The sequence below is a fragment of the Eschscholzia californica genome, unplaced genomic scaffold (assembly GCF_041429995.1).
Source record: "Eschscholzia californica isolate CP2 unplaced genomic scaffold, dmEscCali1.0.p SCAF_3, whole genome shotgun sequence".
In the NCBI taxonomy this organism is placed as follows: Eukaryota; Viridiplantae; Streptophyta; class Magnoliopsida; order Ranunculales; family Papaveraceae; genus Eschscholzia; species Eschscholzia californica.
The window spans coordinates 40,940,321-40,967,031 of NW_028238420.1; the positions used below are offsets into that span (position 1 = coordinate 40,940,321).

A 26,711-nucleotide genomic window follows, 5' to 3' on the forward strand; every position below is an offset into this window, starting at 1 on the left:
TAAGTCATTTAATTCGTCAGGCTATAGGTCATTTAATTCGTCAAGCTTTAGGCCCAGTAGTATTTCGATTGTGCTTACCACATCGTCTCGATGTATCAATATCTTGTAGCGACTAACATAGATCGCAGTCAATTTCTCAAAGAAAAAATGTTAACACACTGCGATCTTGCAAGCCCTAAAATGGGTTTAAGGTCACAATTGAAAGTGTTTCTTTCACAGTAATTAAGGCCATATCAAGACAAAAGTAAACTATAAGAAAATGAGATAAGTTAAGCTTAATATATCATAACATTTATCATACAACAATTTCCCACCAGTCCTAATCAATTGAACAGCTTGCTGCTTCAAACAGTGGCAGTTCATTTAACATTCTCACATGACTGACTGACCACTCTTCCCAAGTAAAGAGTTCAATTGAATTCAATAAGAATTTCATGTCATCACTTGGAACTAAAGCCTCCATCTTCCTTACAAAATGTTGCTATCCGCTCCACCATCACTTTCCACTATCCTCCTATTCATTTTCTGAGGCAGCTTTGAAGATGGTTAATAGTTCAACATGTTCACACTTAATTCCTCTGGGCGCAATTATCTTGGACTTCTCTCGGATCACCTGCACTGTGCCAGAAGATATACCAATTTAAACTTGAGATGATTCAGATTTGAAAGAAGTATCAGAGTATATCAAATGGTGAAACTCTTAATGCTTTTTTCTGGTTTGATTCTATAAGCGAATTTTCGGCGTTGATGCAGAAAGGACAGTATGGATCAAAGCATGTTAGTCTATTAGCATCAGAAGAATGCATTGATTGTTCCATATGTTTCTAAAAGCATCTATTCTCGTTTGTAACCGAACTCTGCCTAAGGGGGTTGAAATGTTGCATTAGAAGTTTCTACACACAGACAGATGGACCTACTATGGACATTACAATTTACAACATGATCAGATATTGAAAGGACATATGTGCGAGTAATTAAACCATCAAAGGAGCAAATTAAGATTTGGAGATATACCTTCTTTGTTTCGTTTGTAAAAAGACAACCATCCTTGGTTAACGTTTTGTACAGGATGACAACATGAGTTTAGTGATACAGAGGAAACCCAAATAATCTTATACCAACTCAACTTCAATATCTCCCTTTATTGCCATTGCCGTCTCTTCTTCAGATTAGCACATGACAATCCGCGTTACTGATAATGGGCTACATCAAATTTGGTGGTGGTGGTAGTGAAGGCAGAGGCGGCAAGGACCTCAATGGAGACCCAACTGAAAAAGCAAGAAGCGCCGAGTACAATAAAAAGTTCAGAAAGCAAATATTACTAAAAAGATACATGTGCAATTTATTTCGATGAAGAGTTAATGGAAAATTCAAATCTTATATCCTAGAAGTTGAATGAATTTGACACAACCAAATGTTTACCTTCAAATAACAAGTTCATGTCGACATTAGATTTGGGGGCAGGATTGTTGGTTTCACGACTTGATTTACTTGCAGGCAATTTCGCCTTTAGATAGTCTATCCACTCCATAACTTCACGATAGTGATCTTCATTTCCTGCTGCCAATTCTGCAACTTCAGTAACAGCACCACGCAACTGATCATACCGCACTTGTTCAGGAGTCGCTTCCAAATTACCGTAATTTATTTTGACCAATGTATACGATCTACGCACATCTTTTCTCCATCTTCTTAGGATATACTTATCCGGAATTAGCACCACATCATTTTGAATTAACACAAAAACAACGTGTCTACAAAGAATTCCTCTGAACTCAAAGGTATGACAACTACACTGAATTTCACATTCGGGGCCCTTAAAAGAAACAGTATAAATCATTCTCTTTTTACCCTCACCGACCACTATGTCTTCTCTTATATCATACTCCGAGACCATGTAACTTTCTCGGGTAGAAACTTGACGGCAGTATAGCTGTCCAGTTAACTCATTTTGGAACTCCTTAAACTTTGAAATTGTGTAAACACTTTGGATCTGCTTCTCCAATTCAAAAGTAGTTACACACGGAACCATTTGCGAAAATGACTTCAAATCAAAAGAAGTTTCTTTTTCCACTTCATTCATCATTGCCTTGTCATATTGTTCCATAAATTGCTTCAAAGTTGTTTTTGAATTGACATATCCATGAAAAAATGAGTTCATACTCTCATTTCGTTGAGAAGTTGACATCCCTGCCCAAAAGTGGGTTTTAACATAACATGGTACCCAACGATGCCTCTCTGCGTATAATCCACTTAAAAATTCGTTCTGATGCAACTCATACTTGTCAAGCATCTCAATCCAACTCTGTTCAAACTCCGTTGGGGTTTGGGTATCATACACCAAACCTTCCACAGCAAGACCGATAGTCTCAAAATGTTCGTGACTGCTTAATGACGTAGACACCTTTTTCATTACATGGGACAAACACCAACGATGCCTAGTATTAGGGAGAACGGTTTCAACTGCATTTTGCAAGTCTGTAGTGTAGTCGGTAATTATTCCTTGAGGAGCACAGTGACCCATGCATACAAGCCATGTCTTTATTAACCAAACAAATGTCTCTGTATCCTCCCCTGAAACCAGCCCACATCCAAGTACCGTCGATTGACCATGATGGTTGACCCCAAGAAAAAGGACGATTGGTACTTCATACTTCTTTGTCAGATATGTTGTGTCAAATGTGATCACCTCACCAAAATCTTTGTAGGCTTTTCTGATCCTACCATCGGCCCAAAAGACATTCTTCAATCGTCCGTCTTCATCTAGGTCCATGTTGAAGAAGAAACTCGTATCACAATCTTGCATTTTCAGAAAATAACTTTGCATTGCAATAACATCTCCTTCCTCGAATCTTAACCTCTTTCCCTTTTCAATTTTACAATGTTTTTCTGTTCCGTCATCATTTGTCTCGAGTAGTCGTTTCTTTGTTGTACTAGTCTGTCTATTGCATTTGTAGAACCTGGACATACTTGGATTCATTGGGTGATTATGGATAAGTTCGACTTTAGTAACTAGCCATTTATTATCTGGTTCTAGCCTTGCAGAAAGCTTAGCCTTGCACCCTGTTCTGGCGTCCGGTTTAGGGGTCGAGAATTTGTTTGACGTAGACTCTCTCTTGCCTTCTAGAGCACACGTATACGTCAAATATTTTACTATTCCGTCAGCATCTTTCTTCCGTGATCTTTTCCTAACAGGAAATCCCATTCGACGTGCATAGGTTTTGAGAAATTCAAACATTTCTTCACAATCATCAAATGTCATCCCAACCTGGGGTGCATCACTATCGACCGCATTATCTTTGTTCGACTCATTATCCACACTTACAACGTTAGCTGAGGATCCCGCCTCTGTTCCTATATAAACATAATATAACACCAAACAAAAACATTATTCGACGAAAATAGCAATGTCCGCCGAAATTTCTTCAAAACAGTAACAACAAAAGCAAGATGGAATTAAACCCATAATAACACACAGACCAGTAAATAAATTAGCTTGAATAAAACTAAAACTGAAAAAACAAATTCCACACATAAAACATTTCTCAAAAAAATTACATCTTTTATATGAATCAGAGCTAAAATTATAACAACTACAAGCAGAGGAGTGAGGATTTGAGAATTACCCATTGATATACTAAATGTAGTTAACTTTTTCATCCCTTTTAGTTAAATTTCAAAATGCTTCTTATAGTCATTCAACAGCCAAGGATGTATGAGACCTGAAAAGAGTTCATTAGGGTTCATATTCTAACCTTCTAGATCGAAAAAAAAAAAGACTAAATAGTAAGTAAAATTCAAGTATCTCTCATAGATTTCAGATGTTATTGAGGAAAGATTGAAGATTTTTTTTTTTGAGCAGGGGAAGAAAATACCAATTTAGCTTTAGCCAAAGAGTTACAGATGGACAAAAAAATTGGGAGAGATTGAAAAGGAGGAGAGAGATACCGTTTTATGCCCGAGAGATGGTGAGGATCGGAAGAGATTGTTGGTCAGGCAAGTTCGTCAAACTCTAGTTCGTTCCACGTGAAACCCTAGATTTTATTCTGAAGGGAGAATTTGGAACTTTGGAAGGAAGAAAGACTAAAGAGAGGGATAGATGGTATTGGGAAACCTACTTGATCTATTGGGACATCTCATATTTACAATGTTTTCAATTTTATGTCTCAATGTATGGATGTGGAGACGTACATCTCCAACATTACCAAAGCATTTTATTGTCTTTCCATGAACTATAGTCGGATCAATCATCACCATCACCACCAGTGCAACAACCGTCGACAACAATTTTGTTTGGGCCGTAGAGTTGTCAACAACATATCTTTATGTTGTAGTTGATAAAAAGGGAGGAAATAGAGGGAATTTAGAGTAGAATCGTCTTTTAAAATAAAGAGTCTAACAATTAATTTGTAAGATAGTATCTACTTACTAATCACGTCCCTTGAAAGTTGTCACAAAAATATCTATCAGCAATTAAATTCGACATATACATGTGCGATTATCCATTGAAGCATGAATCGTTGAATCTTATACTTTAGGGATGTTAATAGAGATTTAATGATCCGAACTTCAGTTATAACTTTACCACTTAAAATTGTATGCATGTAGACCTTTAGGTTAGTGCATATAGAGAAGCTCCAAACACAATGGGAGATTGGCGGGATGTCCCATCCCACCTATTTCAAGTTGGTTTTTTGGCCCAACCTAAGAGATGAAGCATTTTGGCCCAACTTATGGTGAAAATACCCATCAAATCTAGAGATGAATCTAAGGAACTCTTCTAAGACAAGCAACCCTTCCTCTATCAAACCATGTGGAAATATCTCTACCATCCATTTTTAGTCCCAAACACTAAGGGGGGGGTAGTGGTTGGGGACATTGGGGGACATTTTCATGTCCCCCAATGTCCGTGTTATTGGTTGGGGACATTTGAAATGTCCCCAAATATCCGTGTTATTGGTTGGGGACATTTCAAATGTCTCCAAATGTCCCCAAATGTCCGTGTTATTGGTTGGAGACATTTCAAATGTCCCCAAATGTCTGTGTTATTCGTTCGGGACACGAAATTAGGGACATTTCAAGACAAATTGTTTTTGGGGACATTTGGAGACATTTTAGTTTAAATTTGGAGAGCTTTTGGAGAGAAAATGTCTCTCAAAATATGGAAGACACTTGGGGACATTTGAGTAAGGAAGATAATAAAAATAATTATTATTACCAAATCATATTATAATAATATTATCTTATTATTATATTACTACATTATTGTATTATTATTATTATTACTATTATTATTATTATTATTATTATTATTATTATTATTATTATTATTATTATTATTATTATTATTATTATTATTATTATATTATTATTATTATTATTATTATTATTATTATTATATTATTATTATTATTATCAAATCATATTATTATAATATTATCTTATTATTATATTATTGTATTATTACATTATATTATATTACATTACATTACATTACATTACATTATATTATATTATATTATATTATATTATATTATATTATATTATATTATATTATATTATTATTATTATATTAATATTTAACTATATTAAATAATAAAAATATTTACTAATTGTCCATCAATGTCCACAGATGTCTACGAAAATCGAAAAATATATATTTGGAAATATTAATTAATTTTTTTTATTTCATATGGTAAGACAGTAATAATATTAAAAATAATAAATATCAACTAAATATCTATCAATGTCCACAGATATTCACGGATGTCTACGAAAGTCGAAAAATATATTTTCAAAGTAGTAGGGCAAATTTATTTCGTATGATTAGACAATAATGATTACATTAAAATAATAAATGTCTACCAACTGCCATCAATGTCCTCAGATATCCACAGATGTCCACAAAAGTCGAAAAATATATTATTGAAACAGGAGTACAAATATATTATTTTATATGGTTTGACAATAATGATAATATTCAAATAATAAATGTCTACCAATTATCATTCAATGATGAGATAATAATAATAATAATAATAATAATAATAATAATAATAATAATAATAATAATAATAATAATAAATAATAATAATAATAATAATAATAATATCCACTACACATTTTGTCCATGGATTCAATATGTTGAAATGTCCCCAGGACATTTTGTCCATGAACCAAATGTCTTGAAATGTCTTTGAGACATTTTGTCTATGAATCAAATGTCCTGAAATGTCCATAAAGACATTTTGTCTACGGACAAATGTCCCGAAATGTCTTGAAATGTCTCTGGAACATTTTGTCTCTGAGTGTCCTCCAATGTCCTGAACCACTACCCCCCCTAAAAGGGCTGACCTCTTCATTTGCATATCATCTAAGACTTGTGAGAGTTTCAACAAAAGAATAATTGTGAGAGTTAAAAGGGACTTGGGAAGCATGCTGCCATGCTACTATGCTAGCACTCTTAGTGTTCTCTTATATTAGTAAGTTTGTAGTAAGAAAGTTTTCAAATTTGCTTTCAAGCCATGTTTGAGTACTTCATTATTTCAAACTCTTGTTTGCTTGTGGCTGGATCTTTGTCTAGGTTTGTGAGAAGAGGCTTAATTTTGCACTAGTAAGAGAACAAACTAGTTACAAGTGTTGCACGATAATGAAAGATCGAAGGCCAAAACTCTACTCCGTACTGGGAAATTTCCTAATTATGTCAACCCGACTTGGATGACGAGAAGAGGAAAAAGACTAAAATTAGTTTTTTTTGTTTTTATACGAAAGTCGTCGATTGACGATCTTCTCAGTAAAAAGGTCAGGTGGAAGATGAGAGAGGGAGGACAAGAGAGTGAAGTAGAAGAGAAAAAGAAAGTTGGAGTGGACTATAAAGATAACCCCGATAATATATTTGCAAAAAGACACAAGGACAAATCTGAAAAAACAAAAAGTTGGGAGTTGTAGCTGAAAATTCTTCTTAGAATACCCATACAAAATTTCGTAACCTAATTAAACACAAAAACTTGATAGTGTTTCTCACGACAATAATCACATGTGTGAACAATCATGATTTTGAGAGAAATGCATTTATACCATCCATCCATATATTCTAGGTACGGGTTCAACAAAAAAAAAAAAATATATATTCTAGGTACGGCGGTGGGTGAGCCAAGTGAGATGTTTTGACTTCTAACTTTTAAACTCGTTATAAGTCCGTTCATTTTAGAATAGGTACCAAATCAACTTCAATCTGTCCGATTAGGGCAAACAGTGAATTATGACTGAGTCGCTGGGGAAGACGATGAAGGGGAGTGAGAGCAGTACTGGTGGGAGATGGTCTCTCACTGGAATGACAGCCCTTGTCACGGGTGGTACCAGAGGCATCGGGTTCGTTCCCTTTTATCTCTTTCTCTCTCTATGAGAGTCATTTTCTCTTTTCATTTCTTCTATATTCATTCTTGAGCTCCATTAATGATCAATTCAACTCTCTCATCACATTTATTCGCAAAGAACAACTACCCATTATCAAATTTATGTAGAATTCAAATTTATCTATCAATTTCGTTGGGTTTTGTTGTTTTCAGGCATGCAATAGTGGAAGAACTAGCTGAATTTGGGGCTAGAGTTCATACATGTTCTAGGAATGAAACAGAGCTCAATCGGTGTTTGAGAGAGTGGGAAGAAAAGGGTTTTCAAGTTACTGGTTCTGTCTCTGATGTTTCATCTCGAGAGGGAAGAGAGAATCTGATTCACTCTGTCTCTACTATTTTCAACTCTAAGCTCAATATCCTTGTAAGTTTTTTCCCCAATCAATACTATATAAGAGAAACTTATCTCAATAATCGTCTGAATCAAATAGACCCAAAATCACCCCATATCAGCTACTTAGATGAGTCAGACACCACAATCCTAAAGCTGACTCGACCCAATTCAGACCTCGACTCAGATCTAACGTAGAGAAGAAACAACACTTTTTTCTCTACCCATTGGTGGAACTGAATTTGAACAGGTATTTCTTCTGTTGGATGTGCTACCCATTCTTTAGAGGGTGCAGAATTCCTGATTTCCCTTTTTCATTTCCTACTTATATTTTGGTGACTGGCTATTATTTCATAGCCGGACTCTTGATTGATTTGGTATGCTTAACTCTAAATTTTAGCCCTTTGCAATCATGAGGTTTGTCGTGAGAGTTGAGGTGAATTCAGACAGTATTTGTAAATTTTGTTCGAATATACCAAGATCTAAGAGTTTTACCGATTGGTTCTATTTGGGTGTTGCTAAAACACTATATAGTGTGTAATTTGTAAACTTTCTTGAACTTTTCAGTGGTGTTCATATGGTTTGTGTTAGGTAAGTTAAGTAATTATAATTTGTTATTTGCAAAATTCCGATCTCACACCTTAACGTTTAAGCGTGTTCTTGGATTGCCTAATTATAGGTCAATAATGTTGGAACAAACATTAGGAAATCTACAGTAGAGTACACAGCTGAAGAATTTTCAACAATCATGCTTACAAATTTCGATTCTTGTTACCATCTTTGCCAACTTGCACATCCACTTCTGAAATCGTCTGGTATGGGAAGTATTGTGTTTATATCCTCTGTTGCTGGTGTGGTGGCAATTCGTAGTGGAAGTGTTTATGCTGCAACCAAAGGTATTGTTAAGTGGTCGTTTTCCATTCCTATAGATACATGATAGAAGTAACGTTAAAATGATTTGATTTTCTCTATTATAATTCTAGGAGCACTTAATCAACTTACGAAAAACTTGGCGTGTGAGTGGGCAAAAGACAACATCCGGAGTAACTGTGTTGCTCCTTGGTATATCAAAACCTCTCTGGTGGAAAAGGTAAAGGGTCGATTCTTTCTTACTTGGTAAGGTTTCATGACCCATTTGAGTAAGGTCCTTCGCTGGTTATACTTTTATACGCATATTATGCACGTGCTGGGCTTCAGACAGAAAGGGACCTAAACTTAAGCATTGTTTAGCATTTGTATCCAGGTGATGTTTGTTTTTCTTCATTGTCTGAATCTGACTTATTTTGACAACAATGATGCAGACTTAATCTATGTTAGAATAAAATAGACCCAAAATCTATCCGAGTCAGCCATCCAAACAAGTCAGATAAAATAAGGAAGTTCTCAAATATGACTGGAGTCGTTTCGGGTTTCGACTCAGGTTTCAGATCTGAAATTGAATCCCAAGAAACATTAACAAATACTATTCTCACTGAGCTTTATTACTCAGACCTGCTAGCATTATCACAAATGGTTTGTTTACAAAGCAAAACGTGAAACTGTTATAATTTACACACTTGTTTTAAGTTTCATTTTACTGACACCTAAATTTAAATAAATGCTATGTGCAGCTGCTTGACAACGAAGAGTTTGTAGCAGACATAGTCTCTCGCACACCTCTTCGACGAGTTGGAGAGGCGAAGGAGGTATCTTCATTGGTTGCATTTCTCTGCTTACCTGCTTCCTCCTACATCACTGGGCAGGTTATTTCTGTGGACGGCGGAATGACTGTCAATGGTTTTTATCCAACACATGACTAGGTTTCACCTTTTAGATGTCTGAACCCATTTTAGTTGTTGCTATGCCCTATTGTCTAAAAATAAAGCAGTACGTACGGATATCTTAATTGAGGTTTAGTGTATGTTTCAGAAAAGAACCTTATTTCAACAAATGGGATTTCCTTGTTTTCAGAATAAAGTTCGATCATGTCTTCAGTTCATCTGTTCAAAGTAGGTTTGCACTTCTGCTGATTTTTCTTCTCCTAGTAAGTGTTGGTGTTTTACTATGACAGAACCGAAATCTGACTCAGAGGTCTGAATTTACTAAATTCGCAGAGTTCAGACTGTTTGTTGTCTGAGTCGTTTGAATGGATAATTCAGCTTCATTTTGGGTCTATTTGCTCAGACGGTTGAGGTTCAGAAGAGTCATCTTCAAACAATGAGAAGGAAAAAAAGTGCCGTCTTAGTCCCTAAACTTTATTGCAACTAGAGATGTGTAATGCTTAGGGTTAGTTAAGCATAGAAGTGTGATATTCCCATCGATAGATGGTTTTAGATTAGTAATATACATGTCTTTCCAGTGAGTTTGCGAAACTTATGCGAGTAATAACACGTGGAGGTTGCGCTCGTAGGTCGGCACGAGAACTCAAAATTGTGGTACTGAAGAGACATAAACATAGTTAGAGATGATATTCTAACCTATACGAGGAAAAAGTCTAAACACCCTTTCTTTTACTAAGAAATGCAAAAGATTTTTAAACCAAATGGAGGAAATACCATTTCTTTGATGAAAAAAGTATTTGGACAGATAGAGAGGAGGAGGACACCCTCCTACAAAAATGATGGTATGCGTGGCCACTCTCCCGGCTGAATCCGGACCGGGTGACGTGGTCGTGTCAGATTTAGAGAGGGAGAGTCAGCTCGGAGACTGACGGGGCATACCATCAAAGTTGTACCCTCTTATGCCAAAGAGTATGAGAGATGGTGGAAGATACAAGATTAGACAGAGAAGAGTTCATATTTGGCCCCCAATTTGTGACAAATGGGTTGTTTTGGCTACTAATTGTATTCTACTATTATCTTTTTTTTTTTTGTTATTATGACAGTCTAGTATGTCATTAACTTCTCTTGTTATTCTTAATCTTTTTTAGTTCTCTCGTATGTCTTTCTTTCCCCTCAACTTCATGTTTTCTTCCCCACTTCTATGGTCGTCGCCGACTGGCATTCTGCAGGCCACATTAATGGAAAGTTAAAGAGAAAAGACGTATTCTCGAGTCTAGCGAGAAAAGATAAATTTCATAATAAGTTTATCGCATTATGTAGTTTTGAGAATACCCAAAAAACTTTTCAATGGATATACACAAAACAAATGTGTTATTATGTGTTAGGTTATCAGATAGTTCTCAGATAATCTGAAACAAATTCGGAGACTGCACAATATGTTTTGTCGAGCATTTAAAAATCGTGGATAACTTATGATGCTAAAACATACTTAACCCGCTTAATAAGAGATATGTGTCGTTAAATTATCGCGTCGATTATCTCAATTTATCTCTCCGATTCTCACATGATGGTGAATTTGACACCGCTATTTGAACGTATGTAGTTATGCACAAATTTGAAACTTAGTCATTTTTAAGATCAAATCAAACATATGACCCCTTAGACAATATCACGTAACCCCTTTATTTGAACATATACACTTACCTACATTTTCAACATAAATCAACGTATTGTGAACTACTAAAACATACTACCTAACCCGCTATTTGAATACGTAAATATGAATATAGGTAATTACGTACATTTTGAAACTCTGTCCATTTTTTTACATAAATCAACATATTGTGAGAAGCTAAAATACGTCAACCCCCATTGTATAATTGTATAAGATACGAGTTCTTTTTCGATTATGAGCAGAGTGAATTATGACTGAGTTGCAAGGGAAGACGATGAAGGGGACCGAGAGTAGTAGCAGTGGTGGTGGGAGATGGTCTCTTACTGGAATGACTGCTCTCGTCACTGGTGGTACCAGAGGCATCGGGTTCGTTCTCTTCTGTCTCTCAGAGTCCTTTTCTCTTTTCATTTCTCTATATTAATTCCTAAGCTCCATTAATGATCAATCCAGCTCTCTCATCACATTTATTCGCAAAAGAACAACAACCCATTATCCAATTCATGTAGAATTCAATATCTACCAATTTCATTGGGTTTTGTTGTTTTCAGGCATGCAATAGTGGAAGAACTAGCTGAATTTGGGGCTAGAATTCATACCTGTTCTAGGAATGAAACAGAGCTCAATCGATGCTTGAGAGAGTGGAAACAAAAGGGTTATCAAGTTACTGGTTCTGTCTCTGATGTTTCATCTCGAGAGGGAAGAGAGAAGCTGATTCATTCTGTCTCTACTGTTTTCGACTCTAAGCTCAATATCCTTGTAAGAGTTTTACCCCATACTAGATAGGAGAAACTTTAAAGACTCTGGGTGTCCATGACGGTTTTGAATTTTCAAACTTATTTTCCAACGCTGTTCAGATTTGGGCGATGATTGAGCCAAACTACCACTGATTAGTTTGGCTTCAGCTCGACTTGAAATGGTCATCATTAGGAGAATAATTATATATTGGGTTAATGATTTTCAAATGATTTGTATATTTCATTTAAGCGCGGGTGGTTCGCAATTCTCTTTCCTTTAGTACACTATAATAATCATATTTTTTGGCTACATCAGACTTTATGTTAGAGTTGGAGTCGATTTTGGATCGACCCGACTCGTCAAATTCAGAAAGGGAATGCACCATTGCATCCTTCTCGTCGAGCTCTTAAATATAGAGCCAAGAATCACTCAAATCCGATTCCGGATGAATGAGAAATTCAAGTTTAAAATTTGGACGAAGATCGGTTAAGTTAGGGACTAGAACGACAAAAAGGAAGTAAATAGGGGACCATTTGGGCTACCAGATCACGTCTGAATCTGGGCCGGCTCGCGTTCCACGCGCGGAAGTTGTCCAGATCGGACGGTCGCGCTCAAGATCCTCTGGAATCTTGGTGGAACACCTCATGAAGCGTTCGATCCGTGACGATCCAACGGCTGGAGTCTTACTTGTGTCAGACAGAGGGTGGGACCTGATAAGATCTCAATCTGAGGGTCAAATTTCTCATCTTTGAACATATGTCGGTATTGATCGGATGGAGGACGTGTTCTTCGTGTTTTGAAGCCAGATCTAACAGATCAGAAAGCAACCGACTATGTTTTGGCTGACATTTCTAGTTAAGTTCCTTACTTTGAAGGGATGTCTCCCTTGAACCCAAAAGACACTTATGACTATTCCATTCCCATACAAACAACCCAAAATCATTGTGTTCATAATCCAATCATCATCTTCTTCTCTTTTGAAATCCGTATTTCAAGTCTGTCTGGAATATAATTCTGACTTCAGAAGTATTTAGTATATCTAGAATTCTGAAGAAAGAAGCATCCGAGTGAATTCTGTTATTCTCTCCTCTTCTGACATCAGTATTCCAAGTGTGTCTGGAATATAATTCGGATTTCAGAAATAGTCAGAAGCATTCAATTGTCTAGAAAATCAAGTTGCATCAGTCAAGGAACTCATGTTATTTACGAAAGTTCGTCAGCTTTCAGAACATTGAAGTACCATCAGAACTCTGAAAAGATAATCTTTCATCCCAAAGGCCTACATTAATTCTAATTGTTGACATTGTTACACGCGTGTAAATTTTCTTAAGGAAATATAATTTATTCTCGCTTCGACTACATAAATTCTTCTTACCCCAATTTTCTTCTTTATTTTTGTCTATCTCGATTAATCCGAAAGAAGGATCACTGATAAGTCATTATTCGCTTATTTTCTATCTCTCTATAACTTCGAGAAAGAAAGTTCCCTACTCCAAACCAAAACTCTGTCTTAATTAAGTCAAGGCAGAGAGAAAATGCAATATTGTCACATACTATAGGATTTAATCACGACTACAGAATTCATATTAGGGGATTTATATTCTTGCTAATCGCATTCTTTTTCGATGCATCAAACATAGCCTAAAAGGTAGAATTTCGACATGCCAAGATGTAGGAGTTTTCACCAATTAATTCTATTTAGGTGTTGCTAAAACACTATGTAGTATGTGATTTGTATACTTTCTTGTACTTTTCAGTGTTGTCCATAATCCATATGGTTTATCTTAGGTGAGTAAAGATAATTGTAATTAAAATCTGGGTCTTATTTCCACAAAGCCCACCTCGTTTTCGTAAGCTTGTTTTCTTCGCCTGTCTAACTGCAGATCAATAATGTCGGAACAAACATAAGGAAGCCAACAGTGGAGTACACAGCCGAAGAATATTCAAGTATCATGGCTACTAATTTCGATTCTTGTTACCATTTTTGCCAACTTGCACATCCACTTCTGAAATCATCTGGAATGGGAAATATTGTATTCATATCTTCTGTTGCTGGTGTGGTTGCAATTTGTACTGGAACTATTTATGCAGCAACCAAAGGTATTATATCTGGTCTTGTCAGTGGATTGCAGATACATTCATGAAGGATGACAGTGAAATGTTTTGATTTCTTCTCATTGTTTCTAGGAGCAATGAATCAACTTACGAAAAACTTGGCCTGTGAGTGGGCAAAAGACAACATTAGGAGTAATTGTGTCACTCCTGGGTATATCCAAACCTCTTTGGTGGAAAAGGTAATGGGTCTCGAACCTTGCTTACTAGGTTTGTGAAGACGTCAGAGTAAAGGACTTTTATCGTTTACACTTTTCTAAATCTGATTCGCTTGAATTTGACTAGTCTGAATATGAGTCGTTTGAGGTTGAGTTGTTTTTTAAGTCAAGAGTACAATAGTCATTCAGATGAAGGTTTCTTAGTTCAAATTTATGAATCTAAAATCAAACTGACTCGGTCATTCAGGCAAGCCAGACACCCAAATCAGATAGAAAACAAACATTCCCAAATCAGATAGAAAACAAACATTCTCAAATGTAACCGTAGTCATCTGAGAAGCTTGTATTAACAAAATTGTCTTGTTTACTAAACAAGTATGTGAAACTATTGAGCTTGATCTGCAACAATTACACCCTCAAAATATATATATATTTTTTTTACTTACCCCGATATTTATATGATTGTTATGTTCAGAATGCTAATGAAGGGTTTGTAAAGGAAGTAATCTCTCGCACGCCTGTTCGACGAGTTGGAGAGCCAAAGGAAGTATCTTCATTGGTTGCATTTCTCTGCTTACCTGCTTCCTCCTACATCACTGGACAAGTTATATCTGTGGATGGTGGAATGACTGTCAATGGTTTTTATCCAACACATGACTAGTTATATACACAATGTTTTCCCCTTCTAGGTGGTTGAACCCAATTTACTTGTTTCTATTCCCTATTTACTTGCTTGTCTCCAAAATAAAACACTATACTTGTAGCTACAAACATGGGGTTTCCTTGTTGATTTTAGGATACAGTTTGGTATCTTCATTTCATCTTTTCAAATGAACTTTGAACTTATGCTGATTTTCTTCTCTGGATCCTAAATTCCATTGCGAACGAACATGCTTAGAGTTTACAAAACGAGTTTATTAAAGATGAATATCAAAGTTAGGGATAATAAAGGTTATAAGTGTGATATTTCTGAAGAGCTGCTACTAATAATCCCACAGTAGTTGTCGGAGGGTAGTCACCTTTTTTTTATTTTTTTTCTAATTTCACGAAGGCAAAACCGATTGATTGCTAAGTCAACAATTACAGAACATACAACAAAGAGAAAATGAAAGACTAATTACATTTTGGAGACTTTGTGGGGAAAGGTTGAAATTCCAATCAACCACCCCATTTCTCTCTACTCTCATATCAGAAATGCAGCTATCGTTTGTTCTACGAAGTTCGCAAATATTGGAAAATTCCTCCTTAAGAGACGAAGAACTTGCCCGTTTATCTTTCCAAAATGAGATAATCTTTGAAGAGGCGCTTGTTTGCACAAAATTCGAGAAGTTCGGTTTTCGGTCCACAAAAACACCATGTTTTCGTTTTAGTTCCCCTTTCATCTATTGTTCCCATGTATTAGAGGTATTGGACCCGATCCGCTAGGGTCCGGCCATGCACACGTCCAAGGCCCACCGACCGGTCTCCACATCCTTCTAATTGTTGTATTCCACCTCCTTCTAATTATTTGTATAAGGGTTTCTAATTGTATCATATTTAGGACTCATGTATTTCTATATACACTCACATTATAAACCAATATCAATAAGCAAAGTTGATTGTATCTTAATCTCTCCTCTTGGTTAGCTTCTCTTTCTCGTTCTCATCTTGCTCTTGGTTGATTAGAACATTCAAGTTCTATATTTTCACATGGTATAAGAGCTATGTTTTTTTTTTGAGAAACGATGTCTTTTACCGAGAGCGTTAACTCTGAGGCTACTAGTACTACTCAACTTAATGCACCTTTTGATGTTCATCACCCTAATTCACCCACAACAATTCTCATCACCCCACTTCTTTATGGGGATAATTATGCCTCTTGGTCTCGAGGTATGAAGAAGGCTCTTCGAGCCAATGATAAACTAGGTTTTGTTGATGGTTCTTTCCCAAAACCTAGTTCTCCTAATGATATTCACTTCTGCGAACGTTGCAACGATTTGGTTGCAAGTTGGATTATTAATTCAGTCAATCCTAGTACTCGCTCTTTTATTCTTTATGGTGATAACGTTGCCGATATATGACGTAACTTATTTGATCGTTTTCATCAAACTAATGCTCCTAAGGTATTCCAACTTAGACGAGCAATTTCTTCCTTGAAGCAAGAGTGGTCTGATGTCTCTACTTATTTTACTACTTTGAAATCCCTTCAAGATGAATTACAATCATTAATGATTATCGAACCATGTATTTGCAATCATGGCAAGTCACTTATTGATCGTGTGACAAGAAAGAGCAATGGAGTTTTTGCAAGGACTACATGACCGTTTTTCGGCTATTCATAGTCAAATCTTAATCATGGATCCGTTCCCGTCTCTTCTTAAGATACATAGTCTTGTCAAACAAGAAGAAGTTCAACAAAATATCATGCTTGACACTCCCATGGTCTCGGATTCGGCCATTCTTGCCATTTATCAATCAGACCAATCTTCCCGCTTCCGGTCGGATCGTCTAAACCGACCGGACCGAGGTGATAAAATCACGCCCGAAACATCCACGACCCTTATGTGATTATAGTGGTCTTGATGGTCAAGTTAGGGCCTCTTGTCGTCAACTTCATGGTTACCCCGATCATGTTCGCAAAGCTAGGTCAACTTCGGTTGCAACTGTCCAACAGAACTCGGAGGTGCCTGCAACCACTTCAATGTCGGTTGAACAATATCACCACCTCTTCTATTTTCTCCAAAACCACGACCAACAACCTACAGGCACCCAACCGATCCTACTTCTCCCTTCATCAACTTAACAGGTATGTCTCTATACTCTAAACCATGGATTGTTGATTCGGGAGCCGCAAGGAATATTTGCTCTCTTCTTTCCTTGTTTACTTCTTACACTCCTGCTCCACCGAACTTCTATGTTCGTCTACCGGATGGTTCACGTTTCCGGGTTCACCACATTGATTCTGTCACTTTCAAATCAAATTTTACTCTAGAAGCGGTTCTTCATATCCCTCCTTTTCACTTCAATTTGATTTATGTTTCTCAAATTACAAAGTCTCTTGTAATGTTAATTTTGATTCTATGTCTTGTGACTTTCAGGACCAAACAACGACAAGGACGATTGGACTTGGTGATCAATACGATGGATTATATTTTCTACGCACGAAACCTCATATTTTGGCGTCTTCTTTACCGTTTGATAATTTTTCTTCTTTTAGTATATGGCATTGGCATACAGGCCACCCATCTCCCTCCCGTTTTAAGTATTTATGTCGTTTACCTTGCATGGATTTTTCTTTTATTAATAATATTAATAAGGTTCCGTGCACTATTTGTTCGCTTTCTAAACCTTCTCGTTTACCTTTTCCAATTAGTACTTCAACAACTTCTCGCCCTTTTGAATTAGTTCACGCTGACTTATGGGGACCCTTTCCAGTCCTCTCTACTTCTGGAAGTCGTTACTTTCTCACTTTGGTTGACGACTTTAGTCGGTGTACATGGTTTTTTCCAATGCCAACCAAATTTGATGTATTATCTTTCGTTTCTAAATTTTAACTATTTTAAAACTCAATTTCGGACTTCCATTCAAATTTTTCGTTCTGACAATGGTACGGAGTTTCTCAACTCCAAATTCACCACTTTTTTTTTTTTTTTTTCTGATAATGGGATCCTTCATCAAAGAAGTTGTACCCACACTCAGAGGCAGAATCAGGATTTCAAATCAGGGGAGGCGAGCTCTTCACTTGAACTTAACAAACTTTTTTTTTCTATGAAGTATACTATATAAATAGTACCATACTTTCAATTGGAATCAAAATGTTTATTTGACTAACTAGTACATACATTACCTAAGGTTTAAGGTTTGGAGAGACAAAATCAATTGGATTCAGCAAATTCAGATTCAAACACAAAAAAAAAAACAAACAATACCTAACTTAATTGAAATTCTATTTTGAGTCAAAATCAATTTTCTTTTTTATGAAACAAAATCTAATCTTATATTATGAACTCTCTAGGCTTTGCATAAGTATTCTTACTCCAAGATCAAAATATAATAATTTAGAAAAAGAAACAAAAATCCCAAAATAATATAAGGAGAAACAATTATGAACATTGACTTTATAAGTTTTCTTTATCAAATCTTATTGTTGAACAAATTAGAGAGAGAAACAAAAAACCCTAAAACAATTTAGGAGAGAAACTATATGCTATAACAATTATGAATCAAGAATTTTGCATATGTTCAAGATTATTCAAAAGTTAAACTAATCTAAAACAATCAAAACTTTATAAAGAGAAAAACACTGAAACCCTAAACAATCTACAAAGAAGAAACTAAGACAAATTTATCAAATCCCATTGTTGAACAATTTAGAGAGCGAATAAAAAAAAAACCTAAAACAATTTAGGGTGAGAAACTAAAGGCTATAACAATTATGAATCTATAATTTTGCATAGGTTCAAGATTCTTCAAAGGTTGAACTAATCCAGTGGCGTGGCTGAGATTTTGGAGGCCCGGTGCGAAATTTGACCGGGGCCCCTGACAATTTTTTTTTCAAACACGTAATATATAAAAAAATATAAAACATACCATTATATCTTTAACGACATCATACAAATAGATATTATGCAAGAAATTGTGCATGAATGCTTTCACTCTGGTCCGTTTCACCCTACAAGCGCTTTTCACCTTCGCTACCTATTTCTTAAAAAATTTGAAATGCAATAATGTATCAAAATTATAATTTTATGCTAGATTGCTACAATGTATTCACGATTATATAATTGATATTCAACCATAAGAATTATGAAGAGTATTCATATAACAAACTAAATATGTGATTCAAAGAGTTATAAAAAAATAGTTTTTGCATTAATACATATAAAGAAATATGTATATTTCATAATGAAACTAAACCTATACAATATTGAAAAAACTTTGTGCGTAAAATAGTTATCTGTTTAAATTCTTAGAGTGCCCATATACCATGGTCCCTGGCCGAAATAGCTTAGAGTGCCCAAAGATTTTCATTTAAAACGTATAAAAAAATAAATGTAGGTAATGGGATTCGAACGTATAAAAAAATAAATGTAGGTAATGGGATTTGAACCCAAAACATCTGCTATGCTAAACCAAACCCTATACCAACTTGCCAGCCACAGGTAGTCGTAATATTAATATGCTCAAACCTATTTGATGCTTACAAGCTCTTAGTAAAATAGGGGCCCCTAGGATGAGGGAGGCCCTGTGCGGCTGCACCTGTGGCACTCCATCACGCACGCCCCTGAACTAATCTCAAACAATCAAACTTTGAAGGGTTTTTTGAGCTTACCCCCTCAAAACTAATTAGTAATTGAGTTTACCCGCTTGAGTAATTAGTAATTGAGCTTACCCCCTCGAATTTTGTATTTTTAGCAAAACTAATAAGAACATGTTTGGCATGAGATGATAAAATCACAAATTACAACCAAAATCAGCCCTTACTAATCTTATTACCGACCACATCAAACAATAAAAGTAAGGTGGAACAACTACGAGGAATCATATTGAATGATAATTGTTCTTTGTAGTCACATTTATTTCACGTACGCCAAACACAACCTTTGTGTTTTTGTCAAAAATAGTAAATCTAAGGGGGTAAACTCAATTACTCATTATTGAAGGGGGTAAACTCAATTACTAATTAGTGATGAGAGGGTAAGTTCAAAAAACCCAACTTTAAAAAGAGAAAAACAATGAAACCCTAAAAAAACATACCATAAGAAACTAAAATAAATTTAAGATACTACTACCTAAATGGCTGAATCAAAACTAGAAATATTGAAGAATTTTGGGAGAAATAAGACAACAAAGCTCCCAATCTCTTCCTCCCTCCCTCCCAATCTTTTCTTTCCCTGCAAATACTTTCGGTCTCTTCCCTCTCGTCTGGTGGGTTGAAAACCCTGGAGCAGACTTTCTAAAAAAAATTCAAAATGACGAAATTATCCCTTCTTGGTTAAAAAATTTCAAAAATGACCAGAGGCAATTGCCCCTACTTGCCCTCACATAGGTCCACCCATGCCCACACTCCTTAACAAAACGGTGTTGTTGAGAGGAAACATCGTCACATTCTTGAAGTGACCCATTCTCTTCGTCTTCAAGCACACCTTCCCCTCTCTTTTTGGGGAGAATGTGTCCTCACCGCCATTTATCTTATTAATAAACTTCCTACTACGGTTTTAGACGGATTGTCTCCACATGAAAAGTTACTTGGTTCTCCACCAAATTTGTCTCATCTTCGTGTTTTTGGATGTTTATGCTATGCTAAATTCACATCCACTAAGTCTAAGCTTGATCCAAGAGTTTTTTTCGGTATTTTCCTTAATTATCCTCATGGTCAAAAGGGCTACAAGGTTCTTAACCTTTCCACCAATCGTATCATCATTTCTCGTGATGTTGTTTTCAAGGAGGACACTTTTCCAATGGTCGATCTTCCTTCTTCACCGAAATTTCGTACTCCTTTTTCCATTTATTTCAATCTCGGATGACGATTCTTTCACTTTCTGACATCCTGACGATGCCGTCGTTCAACGTCCCGCCCACGATGTCTCGCCGGGGGAGTTCTCTCCTTCCGCCAACATGACTAATCAGTTGGCTTCCCCGCCGATGTTGTTGTTCCCAGCTCCCAGCATCCGTACGTAGGTGCCCCTAACGAGCCCAACATCACCAACTGTTCGGGATCCTCGACGGCACCCCCGCTTCTTCACAACATCCATCTGTGGGTGCCCCTAACAAACCTAAGAACACCATTTGTTCGGGTTCTTCTGCGGGCAACCCCGCTTCTTCTACGTCGGTCACCATACCCGCGGATCATCAAGGTCGTCTGACCAGAAATCGCCTTCCTCCGAAACACCTTTCGGATTATATTTTCACCTCTTCGATTGACTCCACAGTCCAGTCCCCTCTCTGTGATTACATTTCTCTGGATCGTCGATCTCCGACTCATAGGTCTTTCATTGGTTCAGTAATTTCTCATACTGAACCTTCCTCCTTCGCCGAGGCTATGGAATCTCCCAATTGGCGTGACGCCATGACAGCCGAAATCAAGGCTCTGGAATCAAATAATACCTGGTCTCTTGTTCCCTTACCACCAGGCAAACGCCTCATTGGCTCCAAATGAGAATATAAGATTAAGTATCGTTCAGACGGATCTGTCGAATGTTATAAAACCCGCCTCGTTGCCAAAGGGTACACTCAGATCGAGGGGCTTGAATCATGACACTTTTGCTCCGGTTGCAAAATTGGCCACTGTCCGTGTTCTTCTCTTTCTTGCCTCCATTAAGGAATGGTCTCTTCATCAATTGGATGTTAACAAAATTGGCCCGTGACCTTAAAATCTGTCATCTCTTTCTCTCTCTTAACACTCCGGTGAAGGGGTTTCCCTTCGCCGCAGATCGCTTTGTTGAAGAACAGACCGATCTGGTCTGTTCCTTAACATACCGATCTTCGGCGAAGGGAAACCCCTTCCCCGGAGTGCTAAGAGAGAGAAAGAGATGAGATATTTTTTTTTATATTCTAAGGTCGCCGGTAAAGAGATGAGAGATATTTTTTTTTATTTTTATGTTTTAAGGTTGCCGATCAGAAAATTTTCCGGCCGACGACCTTCGTCGGAGAAGAGATAGGTGACTTGGAGAGAGAGGGAGGTGAGTTGTAGTGGAATGTAAGATGGAGAGAGAGAGGTGAGGTGGAGAGAAATGTGAGGTGGAGAGAGAGGTGAGGTGGAACTTCATGTTTTTTATTTAATTTTATTTTGAAAAAATATTTATAGGAAGGGTAGTTCTGACATTTACATTAAAAAAGGGGTCATATTTGAATTTACAGAAAATAAGGGGCCATAAAGGAAGCTGGTTACAAAGTAGGGGGACAAATAAGAATTAACTCTAATATCTAAGGGTGAATCTAAAGAACTCTTCTAACACAAGCAACCGTATCTTTATTGAACCATGTGGAAATATCTCGATCACCCATTTTTAGTCCCAAACACTAAATAAAGGAGTGACCACTTCATTTGTATATCATCCAAGACATGTGACCGTTTCAACAAAAAAGAAAAGACTTCCGAGAGTTAAGTGACTTGGGAAGCATGCTAGCACTCTTAGCGTTCTCTTATAATCGGAAGAAAGTGTTAAAATTTGCTTTCAAGTCATCTTTGAGTACTTTCAACAAAAAAAAACCCATCATTGAGTACTTCATTATTTGAAGCTCTTGTTGTCTACTTGTGTATGGATCTTTTGTCTAAGTGGTCAAAGGTACTTCTTTTTTTGTTTGAGGCTAGTCTTGTAATAGTAAGGGAGCGATTAGTGTTGCAAGATAACAAAAGTTCGAAGGCGAAACTTTACCCCGTGACGGACAATTTCCTAATTATGTCGACCCAACTTGGGTGGTGAGAAGAGGAAAAAGACGAAGATTAAAGTTTTTATTTGTAGGAATGTGGTCGGTTGACGATCTTCTTAGTAAAAAGGTCAAGTAGAGGATGAGAGAGGGAGGACGAGAAAGTTAGGTAGTAGAAAAGAGAGAGAAAGTTGGGGTGGATTACAAAGAGAAAATGATACATTTGCAAAAATGCGTAAGGCAAATCTCAAAAAACAAAAAATTTGGAGATGGGTTGAAAAATCTTCTTAGAATATCGATACAAAATTTCCTAGCCTAATTAAACACAGAAATTTGATAGTGATGCAGACCACACTAATCAAATCAGGCTTGGACAATCATGATTTAGTGAGAAACACCGTCCATGTGTTCCTTTTTTTTAAAATCTGTAAACATCGTATTATTTATAACTCAAGAGTTTACAGAAAGAGAAGACAAACACAATGTCAGAGTGAAAAGAAAATAAGAACAAATTAAACACACACTCTCTATTGTAGCTCTCACGACTAAAAGAAAAGTCGCAAAAATAGATCTTCTCAGAACGTCGTTGCCGAACACGAACCACAAGTTGGACTCCGCTGTAAGCACAAACATAACCAATCTTGTGATATCTCTTGACCGTCAAATCTCTTACCAAACTGTAAAAATTCAATTCTCCGCAGAGAGAAAGAGTAATAGAAAGATTATCCCCCGGACGTCTCAATAAAGAGACCATTAGTTTTGGAGATCCTGAAAACAAGATCAAAGAGAAAACTCCTGGACTTGGGGATCGCGTAAGAATTTCGAAGCTGACACAAAACCGTCCATGTGTTACTGAGGTGGGGGTTAGATAATTGAACTGATCATTGATCAGGAAATCCCTAACTCGTTATAAACTCTGTTCATTTTAGAATACGTATATCAAATCAACTTTAATCTGTCCGATTAGGGCAAATGGTGAATTTATGACCGAGTCGCAGGAGAAGACGATGAAGGGCAGTAGCAGTACTGGTGGGAGATGGTCTCTCACTGGAATGACAGCCCTTGTCACCGGTGGTACCAGAGGCATCGGGTTCGTTCCCTTCTCTCTCTCTCTCTCTCTCTGAGAGTCATTTTCTCTTTTCATTTCTCTGTATTCATTCCTGAGCTCCATTAATGATCAATTCAGCTCTCTCGTCACATTCATTCTCAAAGATCAACAACCCATTATCAAATTTATGTAGAATTCAAAATTGTGTACCAATTTCATTGGGTTTTGTTGTTTTCAGGCATGCAGTAGTGGAAGAATTAGCTGAATTTGGGGCTAGAGTTCATACATGTTCTAGGAATGAAACCGAGCTCAATCGGTGTTTGAAAGAGTGGAACCAAAAGGGTTTTCAAGTTACTGGTGCTGTCTCTGATGTATCATCTCGAGAGGGAAGGGAGAAGCTGATTCACTCTGTCTCTGGTGTTTTCAACTCTAAGCTCAATATCCTTGTAAGGTTTTTTTTCCCCAATCAATACTATCTATATAAGAGAAACTTATCTCAATAATCGCCTGAATCAAATAGACCCAAAATCAGCTACTTAGATGAGTCAGACAACACAGTCCTGGAAGCTGACGCGACCCAATTCAGACCTCGCCTCAGATCTAACTTGGAGAAAAAACAACACTTTCAGCTGGAACAAGTACCTAACTAGCAACAATTCAGCTAGTGTTGCTTTTTCGCCTACCCATTCTTCAGAGGGTGCAGAATTTCTGATTTCCCTTTTTCATTTCCAACTTATATTTTCGTGACTGACTATTATTTCCTTTCCTGACTCTTGATTGATTTGGTGAGCTTAAGTCTAAGTTGTAGCCCTTTTCACTCATGAGGTTTGTAGTGAGGATTGAGGTGAATTCAGACAGTATTTGTAAATTTCGTTCGAATATACCAAGATCTAAGAGTTTTTACCAATTGGTTCTATTTAGGTGTTGCTAAAACACTACATAGTGTGTAATTTGTAAACTTTCTTGAACTCTTCAGTGGTGTTCATGTGGTTTGTGTTAGGTAAGTTAAGATAATTTGTTATTTGTAAAACTCCGACCTCACACCTTAATGTTTAAGCGTGTTCTTGGATTGCCTAATTATAGGTCAATAATGTTGGAACAAACATTAGGAAACCTACAGTAGAGTACACAGCTGAAGAATTTTCAAGTATCATGCTTACAAATTTCGATTCTTGTTACCATCTTTGCCAACTTGCACATCCACTTCTGAAATCGTCTGGTATGGGAAGTATTGTGTTTATATCCTCTGTTGCTGGTGTGGTGGCAATCCGTAGTGGAAGTGTTTATGCTGCAACCAAAGGTATTATAAGTGGTCGTTTTCCATTCCTATAGATACATGATAGAAGTAACGTTAAAATGATTTGATTTCCTCTATTATTTCTAGGAGCACTTAATCAACTTACGAAAAACTTGGCATGTGAGTGGGCAAAAGACAACATCCGGAGTAACTGTGTTGCTCCTTGGTTTATCAAAACCTCTCTGGTGGAAAAGGTAAAGGGTCGATTCTTTCTTACTTTGTGTTTCATGACCCATTTGCGTAAGGTCCTTCGCCGTTTATACTTTTCTACGCATATTTATCCACGTGCTGGGCTTCAGACAGATTGAGACCTATCATTAAGCAGTGTCTAGTATTTGTATCCAGGTGACGTTTGGGTTTTCTTCATTGTTTGAATCTGACTTTTTAGAATCTGATTAGTTTGAGTTTCACTTCTTTTAGAGCGAGGGGCAGATTATTATGACAACAACGAATCAAACTCATTCTATGTTTGAACCGAATAGACCCAAAATCTATCCGAGTCAGCCATCCAAACGAGTCAGACAAAATACGGAAGTTCTCAAATATGACTGGAGTAGTTTTGAGGTTTCGACTCAGGTTTCAGATCTGAAATTGAATCCCAAGAAACATTAACAAATACTACTCTCACCGAGTTTTATTACTTACACCTGCTAGCATTATCACAATTGGTTTGTTACTAAGCAAAACGTGAAACAGTTAAAATGGACATGCAACAACTTTACTCAATTTAAGTTTCTTTCTACTGACACCTAAATTTACATAAATGCTATGTCAGCTGCTTGAGAACGAAGAGTTTGTAGCAGACGTAGTCTCTCGCACACCTCTTCGACGATTTGGAGAGGCGAAGGAGGTATCTTCATTGGTTGCATTTCTCTGCTTACCCGCTTCCTCCTACATCACTGGACAGGTTATTTCTGTGGATGGTGGAATGACTGTCAATGGGTTTTATCCAACACATGACTAGTTTTCCCCTTTTAGGTGTCTGAACCCATTTTAGTTGTTGCTATGCCCTACTGTCTAAAAAATAAAGCAGTAATATACTTGTACGTACCGACATCTTAATTGAGGTTTAGTGTATGTTTTAGAGAACCTATTTCAACAAATGGGATTTCCGTGTTTTCAGAATAAGGTTTGATCATGTCTTTAGTTCATCTGTTCAAAGTAGTTTTGCACTTCCGATTTTTCTTCTCCTATTAAGTGTTGGTGTTTTACTATGTCAGAACCGAAATCTGTTTCGAGCTCTGAATTTACTAAATTTTCAGAGTTCAGACTGTTTTTCTCTGTTGTTTGAATGGATAATTCAGCTTCATTTTGGGTTCATTTGCTTGAGAGAGGATAGAGGTTCAGAAGTCATCTTCAAACAATGAGAAGAAAAAAAGAAAGCACCACCTTAGTTCCCAAGTTTCATTGCAACTAGAGATGTTTAATGTTTAGGGTTAGGGCAACTCCAATGTGCGGCTCGGGCTCCCAATTTTGAGAGTCCCTGAATTTTGGGAGCTTTGGGGCTTTTCTCTATTCCAACGTCGGGCTCCCAACCGGGGCTCCAAAATCAAAATAATATACGTGTTTCGACTATGAATTATTAGATTTCGATTATGAATTAAAGTGTGATATTATTCGAGAGAGATAATTTCAAAAAGATAAAAAAAAAAATTAGAGAAAAATACTTAAAAAAGAAATATTTAAAATAATAACAAGATTAAAAAAATTAATTTAAAAAATAAAAATTAAAAAATAAAGTGGGGTGGATCCCCTTTTTTAGGGAATCCACCGCAAATGTGACCGTTGGGAACACCCCAATGGTCACATTAGGGGCTGGGAGTCCGGGAGCATG

General features: G+C 36.7%; 3 protein-coding genes and 1 long non-coding RNA gene across 8 annotated transcripts; 3 read left to right on the forward strand and 1 right to left on the reverse strand.

The window, feature by feature from the left end:
* Positions 1-260: 260 nt before the first annotated feature.
* LOC147550347 (protein FAR-RED IMPAIRED RESPONSE 1-like) lies at positions 261-4,202 on the reverse strand. Of its 3 annotated transcripts, none has more exons than XM_086664929.1 (5): positions 3,949-4,202; positions 3,627-3,722; positions 1,423-3,354; positions 1,015-1,268; positions 261-618 (listed from the first exon to the last, which is right to left on the reverse strand). In XM_086664929.1, the coding sequence occupies exons 2-4, from the start codon at positions 3,658-3,660 to the stop codon at positions 1,204-1,206; spliced, it is 2,031 nt and encodes a 676-aa protein (XP_086521055.1). In that variant the 5' UTR covers positions 3,661-3,722; positions 3,949-4,202; the 3' UTR covers positions 261-618; positions 1,015-1,203. The 3 variants fall into 3 exon arrangements, with proteins under 3 accessions (XP_086521055.1, XP_086521056.1, XP_086521054.1); XM_086664930.1 differs by having other exon boundaries at positions 261-613; positions 3,949-4,155; XM_086664928.1 differs by having other exon boundaries at positions 261-645; positions 699-1,268; positions 3,949-4,116.
* Positions 4,203-7,009: 2,807 nt separating this feature from the next.
* LOC147550348 (tropinone reductase homolog At5g06060-like) lies at positions 7,010-26,053 on the forward strand. Of its 3 annotated transcripts, none has more exons than XM_086664931.1 (6): positions 7,134-7,301; positions 23,547-23,622; positions 23,819-24,026; positions 24,664-24,880; positions 24,965-25,071; positions 25,653-26,053. In XM_086664931.1, the coding sequence occupies exons 1-6, from the start codon at positions 7,262-7,264 to the stop codon at positions 25,839-25,841; spliced, it is 837 nt and encodes a 278-aa protein (XP_086521057.1). In that variant the 5' UTR covers positions 7,134-7,261; the 3' UTR covers positions 25,842-26,053. The 3 variants fall into 3 exon arrangements, with proteins under 3 accessions (XP_086521059.1, XP_086521057.1, XP_086521058.1); XM_086664932.1 differs by having other exon boundaries at positions 7,134-7,298; positions 23,544-23,622; XM_086664933.1 differs by lacking the exons at positions 23,547-23,622; positions 23,819-24,026; positions 24,664-24,880; positions 24,965-25,071; positions 25,653-26,053 and adding exons at positions 7,569-7,776; positions 8,423-8,639; positions 8,727-8,833; positions 9,354-9,716 and having other exon boundaries at positions 7,010-7,371.
* LOC147550349 (uncharacterized) lies at positions 9,665-9,886 on the forward strand. The gene is made up of 2 exons (XR_015236603.1): positions 9,665-9,731; positions 9,837-9,886. It is a non-coding gene; the product is annotated as an uncharacterized LOC147550349 (long non-coding RNA).
* Positions 11,388-15,035, forward strand: LOC147550350 (tropinone reductase homolog At5g06060-like). The gene is made up of 5 exons (XM_086671836.1): positions 11,388-11,544; positions 11,727-11,934; positions 13,797-14,013; positions 14,101-14,207; positions 14,659-15,035. The coding sequence occupies exons 1-5, from the start codon at positions 11,429-11,431 to the stop codon at positions 14,842-14,844; spliced, it is 834 nt and encodes a 277-aa protein (XP_086527962.1). The 5' UTR covers positions 11,388-11,428; the 3' UTR covers positions 14,845-15,035.
* Positions 26,054-26,711: the final 658 nt, after the last annotated feature.